The 15,531-nt window shown below is 39.9% G+C and overlaps 4 protein-coding genes across 5 annotated transcripts in view; all 4 read right to left on the minus strand.

The window, feature by feature from the left end:
• LOC103148296 (schwannomin-interacting protein 1) overlaps window positions 1-1,317 on the minus strand; it is a 6,861-nt gene extending 5,544 nt beyond the window's left edge. Inside the window, exon 1 of the mRNA XM_007566991.2 lies at window positions 1,152-1,317. Within this exon, the coding sequence (XP_007567053.1) occupies window positions 1,152-1,181 (30 nt within the window). The 5' untranslated portion in view covers window positions 1,182-1,317. The remainder of the gene's footprint in view (window positions 1-1,151) is intronic.
• A 1,799-nt stretch (window positions 1,318-3,116) lies between these two features.
• Window positions 3,117-4,768, minus strand: LOC103148297 (uncharacterized). Its single transcript, XM_007566993.2, has 4 exons — window positions 4,476-4,768; window positions 4,278-4,394; window positions 4,077-4,195; window positions 3,117-3,973 (listed from the first exon to the last, which is right to left on the minus strand). The coding sequence occupies exons 1-4, from the start codon at window positions 4,717-4,719 to the stop codon at window positions 3,209-3,211; spliced, it is 1,245 nt and encodes a 414-aa protein (XP_007567055.1). The 5' UTR covers window positions 4,720-4,768; the 3' UTR covers window positions 3,117-3,208.
• Window positions 4,769-6,756: 1,988 nt separating this feature from the next.
• Window positions 6,757-8,364, minus strand: LOC103148298 (vegetative cell wall protein gp1-like). Of its 2 annotated transcripts, XM_007566995.2 has the most exons (5): window positions 7,972-8,364; window positions 7,727-7,864; window positions 7,541-7,659; window positions 7,292-7,369; window positions 6,757-7,255 (listed from the first exon to the last, which is right to left on the minus strand). In XM_007566995.2, the coding sequence occupies exons 1-5, from the start codon at window positions 8,237-8,239 to the stop codon at window positions 6,791-6,793; spliced, it is 1,068 nt and encodes a 355-aa protein (XP_007567057.1). In that variant the 5' UTR covers window positions 8,240-8,364; the 3' UTR covers window positions 6,757-6,790. The 2 variants fall into 2 exon arrangements, with proteins under 2 accessions (XP_007567057.1, XP_007567056.1); XM_007566994.2 differs by having other exon boundaries at window positions 6,757-7,369; window positions 7,972-8,363.
• A 2,152-nt stretch (window positions 8,365-10,516) lies between these two features.
• LOC103148299 (formin-like protein 3) lies at window positions 10,517-12,321 on the minus strand. Its single transcript, XM_007566996.2, has 4 exons — window positions 11,989-12,321; window positions 11,469-11,606; window positions 11,278-11,396; window positions 10,517-11,116 (listed from the first exon to the last, which is right to left on the minus strand). The coding sequence occupies exons 1-4, from the start codon at window positions 12,254-12,256 to the stop codon at window positions 10,580-10,582; spliced, it is 1,062 nt and encodes a 353-aa protein (XP_007567058.1). The 5' UTR covers window positions 12,257-12,321; the 3' UTR covers window positions 10,517-10,579.
• Between the last annotated feature and the right edge of the window lie 3,210 nt (window positions 12,322-15,531).

Genomic DNA, 15,531 nt, shown 5'->3' on the forward strand with positions numbered 1-15,531 from the left:
TTTCTCGGGATCTCGCGATAATAAGTCGGGATTTCTTTCCTTTTTTTTTTTTCTCCATGTCCCCTTAGGGGCTCCGTACTTAGGGGCTCCGTAAGGGGCTCCGTAGAATTGTGCATTACATTCTCGCACTGTTTGAAAAATGAAAAAGCAAGGCTAGCGACTTTCCAAATTGTACACATGTCCTAAAAAGGTTTTCTCAGCTCAAACACCATCAGCTGGTGTATTTCTCAACAAGTCTTGCATAAATTATATTCAAGGATCCCTCAGGTAAGCAATAGTTTGTAAGGGGTCACAAAGGTTTTCAATGCATCAGGCCAGTCGTACTTTTACATTGTTATTTGAGACATTTGTTCACAGCTTCAACTCTTTAGCTCAGCTTTCATGTCATTCCTTTTAGATTTCTACACTTGTTTTTTTATCCTATTCCTGTACGGTATGAAAGCTGAGGAACCCTTTCATTTTGGAGAAAGTCTTTTTATTTTTAGTCTTGGAATCAAATTAGAGTGCAAGATTCCTTTTTAGCACCAAAACAATCATCTCCAGTGACTCTAAATTTTTAACCAAAAAATCATATCCAAATTCAGTCAGACTCACAAAATTTTACATAGCTGCACCTCAGGTTCTGTGACGCACATTCAGATGAGGATGTGATGTCAGAGCATGAATCAGGTGAGAGTCTTTACAATTTTGCTCCCCCACAACAGATGGCCAGATGTCCCCCCCCCCACTTCCTCACACTAACATCATTTTTCACCTTGAAACATAGTAAGCACATATTGATGAATGGAATGGAAAACGCCAGACACCACAGTAATGCCGAATAACCACCTCAACCTATTTTTAGCCTTCAACAATGCAATTTACAAAAGACAAGTGTCACTACAAAGACGCAAAAATGATTTACGATCATGTTAATCCAGATAAGGATTAAATTGATATAAATAAAAAGTGAGAGATTATTGAGAGATGCACAAATCGGAATCATGTGAAAACATCCACTCCCTTTCCAGACATCCAACTCATCCATTATGGCTGACATCTCCAGCTGCACACCCATTACGCAGATACCTATCCCCCATATCTGTGAAAATCATGTCACAAACACTCTGCTCTCAGAATCCCCGCACCAACGCAAACCCAAATCCACACACCTGGTAAACGCGTTTCTCCTGATGCACCATCTTCTAACGCATCGTACCAACACGGCCGGCTCTGCCCTTCTCTATACTGCAGTGGAGCTCTCGTATACTGCAGGTCCATGCAAGGAGAGGAGAGTGAGGGAGGAGAGCACAGGGAGGGGAGAGGCATCAGAGAGTGAAAGGAGGAGGAGGAGTTCAAAGTGTGGGAAGAGACGGAAGCAGAAGAGGAGACAGAAATGGTAGAGAGTGGAAGAGGGAGGGGAGAGATAGAGCTGCCACAGTTTTCCTGATCTGTTATCTGTGCCTCCATCTTCCTCACTTGTGTTTAGCCTCCGTCTTTCCTTTGCTGAAAATAAAAACACAAGATATGTAGATTTGGTGAAGGAGTCGAGTTCCAATTGAGTCAGACTATGTACTGTTCTGTCCTGAATGAGACTGCATCACTGGAAGGCAAAACAACGAGAGAGGCCCCGATTCATTTGAAAAAGGTTCTGTAACAGATGATGACACTAACATGACCCTAACCCTTCTGTCCAACTTGTCTCCTTGATCCTCTCCAGTTTTTGTTTTAATGTGGACGGATTAAAGTACAATCTGCCATACAAGAGGGAGGAGGAAGCGGATGATGCATCTGCTCAAACGTACTAAAACGCTCTGCCCTCAGAGTGCTGTGTCACAGTGAAGCAGTGGGTCGATCAAAGCATCTTGAATCATCATTCATCCGTCATCTGCGCAGAACTAAAAATACCCAGCATACAGAGGGACATTCTCTCAAGAACAGTATATTAACTTTTATATTTATATTGTGCGCACATATTTGAGAAGCAGTAACTCGGTCACTCACAGAAATGCTGGACAGCCTGGATCGTCCCCCACAGTAACAGCCTTCAGCTTGTGGCACCAAGATGTCCTGGACTTCATCGGCCCAGCTGGGGCTCTCAACCATGCAGCGTCCTCCGTGGTGCTGAGCATCCCTGCTGCCGTCACCGTCCTCCCACCAGTGGCCTGGTGTGTCCCCTCTGAACATTTCTAATTCTGCCAAATCCACATCGTATCCTTCCAGAAAGACCAACTGAGTGGAACAGTCAAAATTTGGTGTTGAAGGTGAAATTCAAGCAAAATTTTAAGATTTTAAAAAAAAAAAACAAAAAAAAAAAAAAACACTTGACTTCCAAAAGCTCATTCATGTATTTGAATTATGCATACCAACTTAAGTCCATCTCGTTTAAAAAAGGCATTTAGGATCGTCTTGGAGCTCAGTGCCACTCAAAACACAGCTATTCCAAGGGACTATGGAGAAACAGAAAAGACACCGTTCCCAGAGTGTTGCACATTCTTCGCCGTCACATGGAGCCCAGTTTCAGTGAAGTGTAAATGTTCCTCGTTCACATGCAGCATCAGAGGGCGCCCAAGGGAGAGAGCACCATGCGGAAATGTATAAAAAGAGACAGAATGGGGTGAACACACACATGTTCTGCAATATAAAGTTAACACCTGATTAGTAAATTTTAAACTTAATGTAAAAGTAGCTTTATAAATATAGTCACATGGCCAATATGGATTAGTTTACTAAAAATTACTCAAATTTCAACATTGTAAAGGACCAATGAGTGATGTCCAAAATATGGTCAAACCCAAATGTAATTTTACATTTTGAAGTCAAGGCTCCAAAATTTGGAGCAAATGTAGAGGCAAAGAGTTGTGGAATACAAGATTCCCACTTATCTGGAAATTGATGACATCTGGTGTTGGTTGAGTTTGGAACCAATTCCCTGATGTCAATATGCTACTGGCTAGCATGTTTAAAATCAGATTTTCAAAACATAGTACAGTTGAGAAAGAGTGTACCTCAGTAAACAGTGTCTTTCAGTACACTATAGAATTAGAGTTCTGGATCCCAGCTGTAAACGCCTTAAAGCTCCACCAAGGAAAGAAAAAGTTTCACCTTAAAAAAAAAAAAATCCCCAGACAAGACATTGTTCAAAGTTAAAGATGTTTATTAAACTCAGGAGATTCAGGCACCTACAAAGGAGAACAGTTCAGCTTCTGTTACAGGAGAGCATTGCCACTTATCTAGGAGTTATGTCCTCCCAGTCAAGGTATGGATCATCTTGGCTTGCAGTGTGATAAAGCAAAGGGAATGACTCCCAGAAAGAGTCAGGATTTTCTGGACTTTGGTATCCAGAGCTGATCTGCGGAGACACATTTTGCTGGTCGTCTGGCATTTCGTGATGTCCAAATGACATTCTTGGAGCAAAAAACAGCCTGTCAAAAGGACCAGTCCTTCTAGCGTATGGGCAGTAACTGCTTGGCATGTTGGCTGTAGTTGTTGGCATCGTGGTAGTAAAGTAATCCATGAAGAATTGGTAGAAGGGGTGGTTAGCTACCTGAGGCTTCGGAGCTGCTTGGGGATACATTTGCCACACTGGACGTCTATAAGCATGGTAATAGGATTGCAGGGGATGAGCCTGCTCTTTAAGGTAGCGAGAATACAGTGGGTAGAGTGCAAGGAGTCTTTTCCAGAAGTAGGGATTTTTATAAATTGGGCGAGCTGTGACAGCAGTAGTCGTGGTGGGAGGAGGCGAGGTGGTCGTAGTTGGAGGTGGCGGGGTATACAGGCAGAGTGGATAACGTTTATGTGGACTACAAGGAAAATACATGGGACGCCATCTTAAATGGCGTCTCAGACGATGAAGGCTTAGGGAATCATGAGGCAAATCATCTTTTAAAGGAAGATGAGGCTCTGTTGTGTTCACCTCAGAAATTGGAAACATGGTGCAGGTTAAATTAATGCCACTCCCCCTCCATCTCATTGTGAAGATGTACGTCCCATTCTGAAACAGGGAACAGGTCAAATTACACATTGCCTTGTGCTTTTACACTCAATTGTAGAGACACAAGTTGAGTCTAAAAGGCAGTGGGAGCAAAATTACTTACCTCTTGTAAAACTGTACAGCTGTCATAACGAACAAGTAGAACAAGTCCAAGCTTGGTCTGGTTCACCAAGACGCCACAAGCTTCAGGCACCTGGGTAAGTGGTACATATTCCGAGTTGCCTGCGAAAAAAAAAAAAAAAAAAAACAATAAGTTAACCAAGTAAGTTTAGACAATTTAAATAATTGCGATAGAGACTCCTACCGATGTCCAGTTGAAGCTCAGCAGCACCCAGGCCCATCACTTTGAATTTCATTTTGCTAGGGCCACAGTGAAGTGAAGAGTTAGCGGTGCTCCATTCATCTCCCGTAGTCACACCAGCTTCGGTCACACACATACACAAAAAAAAAACATTTAACATTTGTTGGTAAATTACAGTTAGAGACATGAAAAGTGGCTTACCATTGGTGTCAGCTTGGATTGAGGAATCATTTAATCCCATTTTTGGACCAACAGCCACAGAAGGAGCCGACTCAAACTCTTTTCCACTAAATGTAGCATTTTCCACTTCGGAACTCCTCCCCACCTTAAGTGCTTTAGTTAATTCTCGCCAGCTAAAAAATGTTAGACCAAGCACTAAAGAACACAAGAGCAGCGCAGCAGCTATCGGTTTCCATTTTCTACGCCACACACCACCTTCCATCATAACAAGGAAACACAACAGTTCAGTATGATGGATAACGTCTCAGGCACACCTTTTAAATAGTACATGCAATCTAAGTGCCAGGTGATTCAATTAAGGAATCAACCAATCAGCCACAGCTCACCCCCTGTTCCCAATTAGGTTCAAACTGGTGATTCTTTAGCCTCTGTTCCAGATTATACCCTTTTTTTATCTGCTCAAAAGAGAGAACTGAATGGTTGGACGTCACCCCCCATTAAAATGAAGAAGAAGAAGATCTTAATGCTGACAAGAATGTTAAAAACCATGACCTCACACAAATCAGCATGCAATTCAAATAACTTTAGCTGTAAAAATTGGTAGGGTACCCAAAAGATACTCTCAAGAGTAGCATGACTTTAAAATGTTTTTACTCAAGTAGATGCAAACAGAAGTCATCCAAAACATGACCAAAGAGTAAAAAAAAAGAACAAATATTTAATGAATATTCCGACTGAACACTTTGATTACATCTGTTTCCCATTTATTGAAAGAAATAAACCCACGGGTAAATAAATGTGAAGAAATTAAGTAATGTATTCATAAATTAACCAACAAAGGCACAAGAAACCAAGATCTAAATTTCAGTTCTTCTCAATATGAAGCCTATGAAACCAACCAAACTTCAGATGGCAACATGTTGCCGTTTGAGTATATCTCGTATATATACTCTAGATTCACTTGCCCTCCAAACAGCACAGCAAAGTTCAGATAATTAACACTGAAACAAGAAATCTTGCGTACTGTGATCAAAAAAGCAGACTCCTTGTATCAAACTGTGGGTATGTATGTATGACCTCTGCACCATAAATTGAGTTGAGTTACTTAACATTACTCAAGTAAAAGTTTTGTGAAATGTAACTTTTTTTAAATTACAAATAAAAGTAACTGATTACTCTCCACCTGTAAATATGTATGATTTTTAATTTCTATATACCAAAAAAATCTATTTTTTTTTGTATTCAAACAAGTTTGGCAACATGGTAATTGCAGAAGAAGTTCTAATACATTAAATATTGTTTAGTCATGAATAAGGTGGCACAATAAAGGCCGTTGCTATTAGTTGAGCTTTTCTTTTTACCTTCCCTTTGGTTATGATTTTGACAGTGCTTTAGCTGTAAAAAAAAAGCTCAACTAATTGCTAAATAAATTAAATCAATCCATAAACAGCGAGATTATTACTTCCATAAACAGTGTGACGTCTACGTTCTTCGCTTTGTGGTTGTAAATCGTTCACAAGTCACATTTAATTAGTATGAATGAAACAAAAAAAAATAAAACTCAGCAAGAGAATTGGAATGGAGCATTAAGACAACTGTGAATGTAGCCCAAACCACAACTAGATACAACTTTAATTTTATATTTTGGTGGCGACAGTGGGTGTTTGTACTGCAATCGTTGGATCACCAGTTTGATTCCCAGTCCATTTGTGTCCCTGGGCAAACACTTCATGCACTTTGCCTGCTGGTGTTGGTCAGAAGATCCAATGGCAAACAAAAAAAAAAAAAAAAAGCCTCATACAGCCTGCCCCAAGGAAGGCAGCTGTAACTTCAATCCAGTAGCTTGTCATCTGTACGATTGTGAATGTGCCCTTTGAGATTTCAGTTAGATATAAAAGAGCATTTTAAGTAGAAACATTACAATAAAACCCAGACATGCTTCATTAGAATGTGGGGCTGAGTAAAGTGAGCATACAACTAGAGATTTGTCTAATTTAAAAAAAAAAAAAAAAAAAGCCTTGTTCCACCCAATCCTGTCAGAAGTAGGACTTCATCTACTTGAGAGCTGAGCCATGTTTCATTGGCCTTAAGATAGAGATCACGGTCTACCTATGAATAATTGCAGCGACATTGAGAAACACCTGATCAATTTTGAAAATACTTAATCTACCCAGAGTAAGAATTTTATTTTTAGTGTGCAAAATTTTAATCACAACATCCCAGCTTGTTAGGCTTTTGGGGAAGCACTGAAATACCCCCTATATGCTAGTATGAATTTACCTCAACACAAACAAATCACAAGTTGTGTTTTCAAAACTTTATTTTAAAGCTTCACACTAGCCTTTATGAGAATAAAACATGTGTGGAAAATGTTCATTTGGAACAACAGGTAGGTACTCCAAGGGATACAACTGTCCAGGGGCATCAGAAGGACCCTGGGTAGGTTCAGGAGACTCTGTAGTTTTAGATGAAATTGCTGTCGTCTTCTGTCCTGAAGTTGGAGACTTTGGAGGTTTTTCAGTTGGATAAGGCAAGAAGGGAGGGAATTCTGGAAACTGAGGCCAGTATGGGACGGGGAAATACGGCGGAAAGGGAATCTGAGGATATGGGACTTTAGGTACTGACGTGGTAGGTGGTGGGGCAGTCGTCTGAGGTGGGAAAGGGTGCAGATACAGGTATAAGGGAAGTTCTGGAGGTTGTGGCACAGGTTTTGCAGGTTCAGCCGGTGCAGGGAAGAGATGAGAATAAAAGTCAAAGTAAGGCTGGCTCGGCATCCGGGGAACCTGCGGCATCCGGGGAACCTTCGGCATCCGGGGAACCTGCGGCATCCGGGGAACCTTAGTTCTTGCAGGTTTGGGACATAACAGAGACAGAGGATGGCCTTGCCAGAGTAGTGGTAGCATGTAATTTCCTCCCTTGTGATAAAAACAGATTACATTTGAACAGAATATTACATTTATTTCATTAAGTTTTATGCAAAGCAGTAACTGCATAAGAAATATCCAAGTTCAGAAATTTATCCCAACATCTTGCAAAGTTAAGAGTTTTACTTCAACACAAGCCATTTTAAACCAAATTGTGGATACCTGCTGAATCATGTTGCAGCCATCATATGGAGCCATCAGAACAAAGGCCATTGGGTCCCCATGCATTCTGTAGCCACATTTTGGAGGGACCATGGACAGAGGCATCGGGGGCTCATGTGCTGTGGAGTGGGGGGATATTAATACCCACTCCAAGTAACAAATTTACTTTGAACATGTTTGTTTTACCTTGCTCCACTGCAAGTTGTGGAGCTCCTGGTCCAAGTGACCTGAACTTCATGTGGTCACCAAAACAATGCAGAGAGGTTGCTAAGGGGTTCCATTTCTCCTTGGAGCTCTCTTCCATGTCAGCCTGCTGAGACCAGCCTATGAAGGAAAGGGGGGGAAAAAAAAAAACTGTCACTCAAGATTCAGACAAGAATATAGTACAGGCTGGAGACACCTTCCTTATATTAAGCATGTGAAATACATACCAGCAAAATCTGATTGATAATCTGTTTCATCATCCACTGAAGCGTTTTTAGAGTGCTTTTCGCTTCCATAAGGGACCTCAAAAACCCTCCCGAACACAATTTTTCCTTCTTGAACTCGACCTGAGGGAGGAAAACCAGTTTCTCTCTGCACGATTCGTCTCTGAGATTTCCTCAGTCGAAAGCAGTCTGTAGTTTTCACCCAGTAACACGTCAGAATAACAACTGCAGCCAAACAAACAGCGGGATTTTTCACTTTTTCTCTACCCATCGTTCAACCCTGCGCAACTTCTGTAAAGCATTGATTTGTCACGCCTTTTTAAAATAACTTGTCGTTTGGAGGCAAAGAGTATTTGCTGCAGCGGCCAATGAAATGGTGCGAGAGAACGCGGCGTGTAATCAGCTGGGACTGGCTACACCTGATCACCTTTTGATCTCAACAGTTTCGTTGCCACTGCGTGGCTCTTTAAGTCACAGCTACGTTTGGATAATTTAAACGCTGACGCGTTTGCACAGCATTTCGAACAAAGAATGGAGCCATGAAGTGACAAAAATGCGTAATAAATTAAAAAATAGTAATAACCAGATTCATTCATAAAGAAAAGGTTGCCACCTTTTAATCTATAATCATTTAAATGGGTGTGATTCATTAAATGCATCATAAAATTATTACATTTGGAAATCATTAATTTAATTTGAATTGATTTTTTTTTTTTTTACTAACATTGGAATATTTCAGAATTAAAGGGTGTAGGTTTTACATAATCAATGTCGACATGGTACTGTATGATCAAACAGAGCCACACTTCTGATTGGTCAACCTGCAATGTTTGTCCTACAGCGGCGTAGAAATAAATTAAATAAATTCCTTATGACACAGAACTGTGTAATAATTGCTTTTTTAAAAAATATATTTTTGTGATATATTTGCATATTTATATGAATTATATAACTGAAAATATTGTATCACATGCTGTTTAAAGAAACTGTTTCAAGACTTTTTTTATTTTCTAAATTTACTATTAATTTTATCTATAAATTATATCACACCAAAAGTGCAATATAAAATTGTGATAATTTAATGTGTGAACATACTTAGACAAATACTCTTGAAGCACCATTGTATGCAGTTTAGACATTTTTTTCTGCTTGGGTAACATCACTAAAAGAACACTACACTTGGAGTGAAATGTGGTTGTAGCAGTGTCATGATCTGAGTTTGTTTCTTCAGGTGGAACTGTGTGCTGAAATCAAAGTGAACTAACAATAGTCAGTTTGGACTCAAAACCTTCCACCGTATGATTGAAGGGAAAGACCAAGATATTGTTTTCTCCATCCAAAACAAAAATAAAAAAATGGTAGGAATAGTCCACAGTTCAGAACTAAATCTAAAAATTTAGTTTTGAAATCAAAAAGTTTAAAGAGGACTCTAGACGGATATTTCTACAATCTGACAGATTTGGAAAATGTTTGCAAAGTAATTTTAGGCCAGGCCTAAGAAGATTGAAGTAATTTAAAAATCTGGTATTAGTGAAGTAAGGAAAATAGGATAAAAACTCAACACCTTTGTAATAGTTTATTTGCATAGCACATTGTAGAGCACTGCAGCATTTTAATCATGTGTTAACCTTTGAGAGTTATAAGTTTCTTTCTGAGGAAGGAGGGAGTTCTGTATACTTGTGGCAAAATGTGAACACTATTTACAGTGCCAGTAGGTCTAAAAATAAATATATATTTGAACTGTGCCCAATCTGGCACTCCCCAACTTTACAATTTTCCCTCTGCTTCCATCTAGTGGATGACTAAAATAAGTGCAGTTAGAATAAAAGCCAAATACACTGTATTAAGTTACCATATCAAGAGCAATACTGAACAAAGGAAAATCAAAAGGTAATATATACATTTTATACTAGATAGCCATATGTGCCAATATCCCCAAGTCACCATAAATCTATTGCAAGCCACAATTTGAGAAAACTCAATCTTACATCAAATTAGTCTGAAAAATCCAGACTCAATCAGAAATTAGACTTGATTGAGAAAATGTGTCCCTTTGTTCAACTATTGTTGATCTCTTGCACATTTGAAAAATAAACGGCTTGTATAGCACTGTATCAAGCCCAGAGGACACCAAAGCATCCATGGTCATTCATTCACACACATTGACATGCTGATTGATAGTGGCAAGTTACTGGCCTGTAGCCCTGGACTACAACCCACCAGAGGCAAGGCTGCAATGCACCAGCACTTCTGGGCTCTCTGACCACCACCAGGCATGGTGGGTGCAGTGTCAGATCACTGTATCCAAGCAGTTCATAATTTGACTGCTCACTATCCCACTCCACGAAGTGGTTGGACATAATGAAGGTTTTAAGTTTTACTTTTGGCAAAGTTACAACTGATTGTAGTCCGATTATCAATTTTCATAGACTATACTCTTTTCAACAAAAATGTCCAACTTGACCCATGCCATAGACTTTAGTTTCCATTTCAGTTTCAAACTGAAATAACCCTGTAGGGAAAAGAAATTAAAAAAAACTACACATTGTAGGATCTGCAACCAAAGACACAAGTCCCTTTTATTTTAAACATTTATTTCAACTTTTCAAAGCTAACCTTGATAAAACATGTCTTGAAAATGTTGCTCATTTGGAAGAATAGGTAGGCAGATCACAGGATACCAAGTTGCAGGAGCATCAGGAGGAGTCTGGGTAGTGGCAGGATCTTGTGTTACACAGGGAGTCTTTTGTACAGGCACTGCATATTTCCCATGAGGACAAGGATAGACAGGAGGAAATTCTGGAAGCTGAGGCCAGTACGGCCAAAGAAGCTCTGGATTAAAAGGAATCTGGGGATAGAGGACTTTTGGCTCTGCAGTGGGAGGAGGAGCTGTTGGAGGTGGATGAGGGAATGGGTAGAAGGGGAAGCCTTGAACAGGATCATCTGTTGCATGATAATAGAAGTCAAAAGGCCCCACGGGCGGAACCACAGGCCCCACGGGCGGAACCACAGGCCCCACGGGCGGAACCACAGGCCCCACGGGCGGAACCACAGGCCCCACGGGCGGAACCACAGGCCCTGTATGTTCGGGACACAGCAGGGACAGTGGATGGCCTTGCCAGAGTAGAGGGAGTATGTGATTTCCACCCTGGAAAGCAAGACAGAATGTTAGTTTTGGCAGAGTTACTCTATTCCTGTTTGCATTTAGCATCTGCATTAAACAAGTTTGAAGTTAGCCCTTTATAGTTGTTTAAAAGCAAAGTATAGCAAGATATGCATGACTGTCACATTTAACAGGGTTTGAGGTACCTGCTGAATAATGTTGCAACCTTTAAATGGAACAATCAGAATGAATGTTATTGCAGTCCCATATATCCTGTAGCCACATCTTGGAGGAACCATGGCCAGAGGTATTGGGGGTTCATTTGCTGTAGGGGAAAAGAAGTTACATCAGTGTGCAGACCTGTTTATGTATATTAAAATAAAATAAAAAATACTACCTTGAACCACTGAAAGTTGTGAAGCCTCTGTTCCAAGTGACCTGAACTTCATGTGGTCATCAAAACAATCCAAATATGCCCCCAAGCGCTCCAATAACTCCTTGGAGGCTTCATCCATGTCCGTCTCCTGGGACCAGCCTATAAGAGCAAAAGACGACTTAAATTTGTCCCACTTGTTTTTAAAGCATACAGGCTACATAGTTATGGTCCTGACAAGTGTAGGAGCTCATGAAGCAAGTGTAGCAAACTACTGTGCTTGGCCTGGTTTAACTACATGAGGTTGAGGAAGCCAGACATTTTAGAGGGGAACATACAAACTCCCTATTGGTTAATTTAGTTAAGTTAATCATGTAGTGTCGACTAGTGTTTCAGGGCAATACATCACAACTCAGTTACCCACACCATGAAGTCCTTTACTAAACAAAGACAATAAAATTCTTCAAGTTACTCCGACAAGAATTATCCGCTTCTGAAATGTACGCCACACTAGAGCAGCAGCATTAACACCATTAGCACATACCTGCGGAGTCTGCCTGATAATCAGATTCGTCATCCAATAATTCATTATTTGACGACTTTTTGTCGATATCCGAGCTCTTGAAAACTTTCCCAAGCAGAATTTTTCCTTCTTGGACAATAGAGGTGGGAGAATGAACAGACCCTCTCTTCACCGCTGGTCTCTGAGTTTTCCTCAGTCGAAGGCAGTCCGCAAGCGGCACCAAATAACACATTAGAAAAACAGCTGCAACCAAGCAGACTGGGGGATGCGCTTTCCGTCCCACACCCATTGTTTTCTGCTGCCTAACTATTGTGAAGCAGTACTGTCACCTGCTATTTAACCTTTAATTAATTGGCCGCTTAAACCCAGTGCAGCACGTGCTGCACCAGTCAATGAAATGTCGCGAGACCTGCTGCACTGTAATTAGCGGAATAGTTTACAGCTTAGCAGAGAAAGGTGGAGTGGCCAGAAATTGAACTCCAGCAGGAATACTTCAACATATTTCTATTGAAATAATAGGAGACGGTAGTGTTGTTAACCAATGAACCTGGGAATTCAACATCTTCACCAATGCCTGGTGTGACCTACATTGATCTCCTAAGATAAAACATTCTCCACAATCTTCATGCTGCTGCTCAAAGACTTCTGGAAGTTGGTGGAGATGAAGAGATGACTAATAGCGACAAAGTCTTCATACATGGGTGCATTACATATTGCTAATGTGTTGAAGTCAGATTCCAGTATACTGTTGTTGCATCCCAGTGAACTAGAATACCTTTGAAACTCAAGATTTATAACTCAGGATAGTTCACGTATTGTCTGGACATTTTGATCATTTTGGTTCAAAGCTGAGGTGAACAAAAGTTCACCTTTTCAGAACACTATAACATTTCTGATCAAGAAATTGACATCTACTGAAAAGAATGTCCATGCTCTGTGCAGTACACCCATCCATGAACTACATCAGTGCAGCTTAAGCCTCTGCTGAGGTGCTAAGTAAAGCCCATGTATTCATATTCATGAATCCAACTCTGGTGTCAGAGGCAGAACATCTATGGAGCATGGTTCATATTCAATAATCTGAATGTGAATATGGTTCATAATTTATCATTGTATTTTTGCCAATTCATCACAATCTTTCTTATTTAATGCAATAACTATAGCATACTCTTCCAACTCCCCGGGGCTCATTTTTAATATTCGACCATACACGAGACTCCCTGAATCTTTAGATCTTGATATCCAACCTGATTTGCTTGGCCTAATCAAAAGAGAACCCAAATACATCCTAACATGAGCACAAAGGAGATCAAACTGTTTTCATCTGTAAACCACTAAGATGGTTCACTGAGACATCAGGATTTATGAATAACAGCATCAACGTGATTACACATTGACAAACGCATATAGAAATTGATTTCATAAATTCTGATTTGCAGAAAAATACCATCTCCTTGCAAGATTCAAGTATGGTGAAATTTACCTGACCCCTTAGCTTCTTCTCTCGACCTCAAGTTATTTCAATTATTGCAGAAACATGCTTTAAAGTTTTATAAAAAAAATAAAACATTTAGAGGTTAATCTGTCCTCCTTTTTGTTTCAACATTTAGGCAAGCAGAGATACAGAAAAGGGAAAAAAAAATAAATCAATCTACACAAGTGAGATAAATTACAGTAATTGGTCTTTTTAAATCCATGATAAATAGAAACACTTAAACCCAGCTTCACACTGAAATTGTTACAATGTTTTATTAATATTCATAGCTTCCTCCAACATATGTAAATATAAAAATTATTCAGAAATCTTTCCAAGACATGGTCTTAATGGTATTGTCACAACAATTATTACAGATCTTAATTGGTTTATTTTTGATACGGTTACCTACGTTTCTGATTGGTACACTTAGAATTCTACATATGGCTCGTTGGTACAAATAACATATTTTTTTTTCTTTTCCATTCACAAAGGTCAATTATATGAAACAGGTTAAAGACTACAATAATCGATGTTAAATCTCCCCTCAGTGGACCACTAATTGCCTGGATGAAATCAGCAGTAATATGGATAGTACAAGAACATAACAGAACAGCCTAAACTGTTGCCATGGATCCCGCTCTGGCGTCAGGGGCAGGACGTCTCTGCGGAGCGCGGTGAAGAGTGATGGGGGGCATCCAGTCTGTGCCAGCAGTCCTCCTGCCTTCAGCGCAGACCTTCATAAACATCACTTCACAGCTCAGAGAGAAGCCCACCTCGAACCTGGGGACAAGAAAGAGTCGGCGTGGGTCACACGTTACACCTCGTCAAGACTGAGCGAACATAAAAAGAAATTCAGAATAAACGTACAAGGAGGGGCTTTCAGCTCCAGCCAGGATTTGAAAAGTAGGGTTAGGAGTGGTGATGCGTTCTTGTGTTCATGTGAACATTCATCTTCATCTCGTTGTCCAGGATTTGCACGAGTTGTTGCATGGAGGGGAGGTGACCCGATTCTAGTTTCGACCACACTGGCACGTCTATGGAAACAAGACTTTGAATGTGGCTGGGTTTTTCTTATCCTTGGAGCGGCAGCACAATAACAAGTAATAAATGTTGCTTACATGTAGCAACATATAATAATGCATTTTCACCAATAAAAGGCTGTGGATGTCACACAGTCTAACAAGAAGTTAGGGTTTAGTCTCTGAAGCCATGCTGGAAAGGAAATGCTCACCGTTTAATGTGATTTCAAACGCTCCTGTCGACATTAACTGGTTTTCAATCATATTGCTGAAGAAGAAGACCATCATGCAGGCATATATCTGACAAGAAGAACAAAAACTAGGTTAAAAGTCTGAACCAAAAAGTTAACATGAGATGTGTTCGTTTTGACCCGGCAGGCGTTTGAGAAAATCCACAAGAAATTCAAACTGAAATGTAACAAAGAATGAATAAATAATTTCATGACAGACATAGATTGGAAAAACAGACAGAGAAAGTAATAGATGAATAAATCAGTGGGTTTGCTAATTCACAAACCCACTGATTGATAAATTGATGGAATAAACTAAGCTTCTTTTCTGTACTATTTTATCAGATTTGGACTGATCTGTTCATGTCCAAGGCTGAAAACTTCTTTCACAAAACGCTCTGCTGATTAGTTGATGGGATTACAGCATCTGGCGTCATTAGTGAAACTGACTTCAGATTTATTAGTACCTGGTGACACCAGATTTTTGATACGTTTTCTTATAGCTATATCTGATGCAATGTTTACAGGTTATTACCCACAACAGATACCAAACACTGTCACTATCAATCTTAAAGTTTTTGTCCAAGGAACAGCAACTACAGAATATTGTGACGCAACACACTCTCTGATGGGAGCATCAATGACCCTGGGGAAAACAATCTAAGCAATACTGAACTTTAAAAACATGCAGAGCTCTGCCAGAGAGCATAAAATGAAATCATGGGACCTTTGGTTGTCTTACAAGTGCATATGTACACCCTGACACCATTTTTCTCCAATTCTAAATAAAACCCAAGTGATTTCTGTAATAATGAAAAAAAAAAAAAAAAAAAAAAAA

This window comes from Poecilia formosa, unplaced genomic scaffold (assembly GCF_000485575.1).
Source record: "Poecilia formosa unplaced genomic scaffold, Poecilia_formosa-5.1.2 Scaffold202, whole genome shotgun sequence".
Lineage (NCBI taxonomy): Eukaryota > Metazoa > Chordata > Actinopteri > Cyprinodontiformes > Poeciliidae > Poecilia > Poecilia formosa.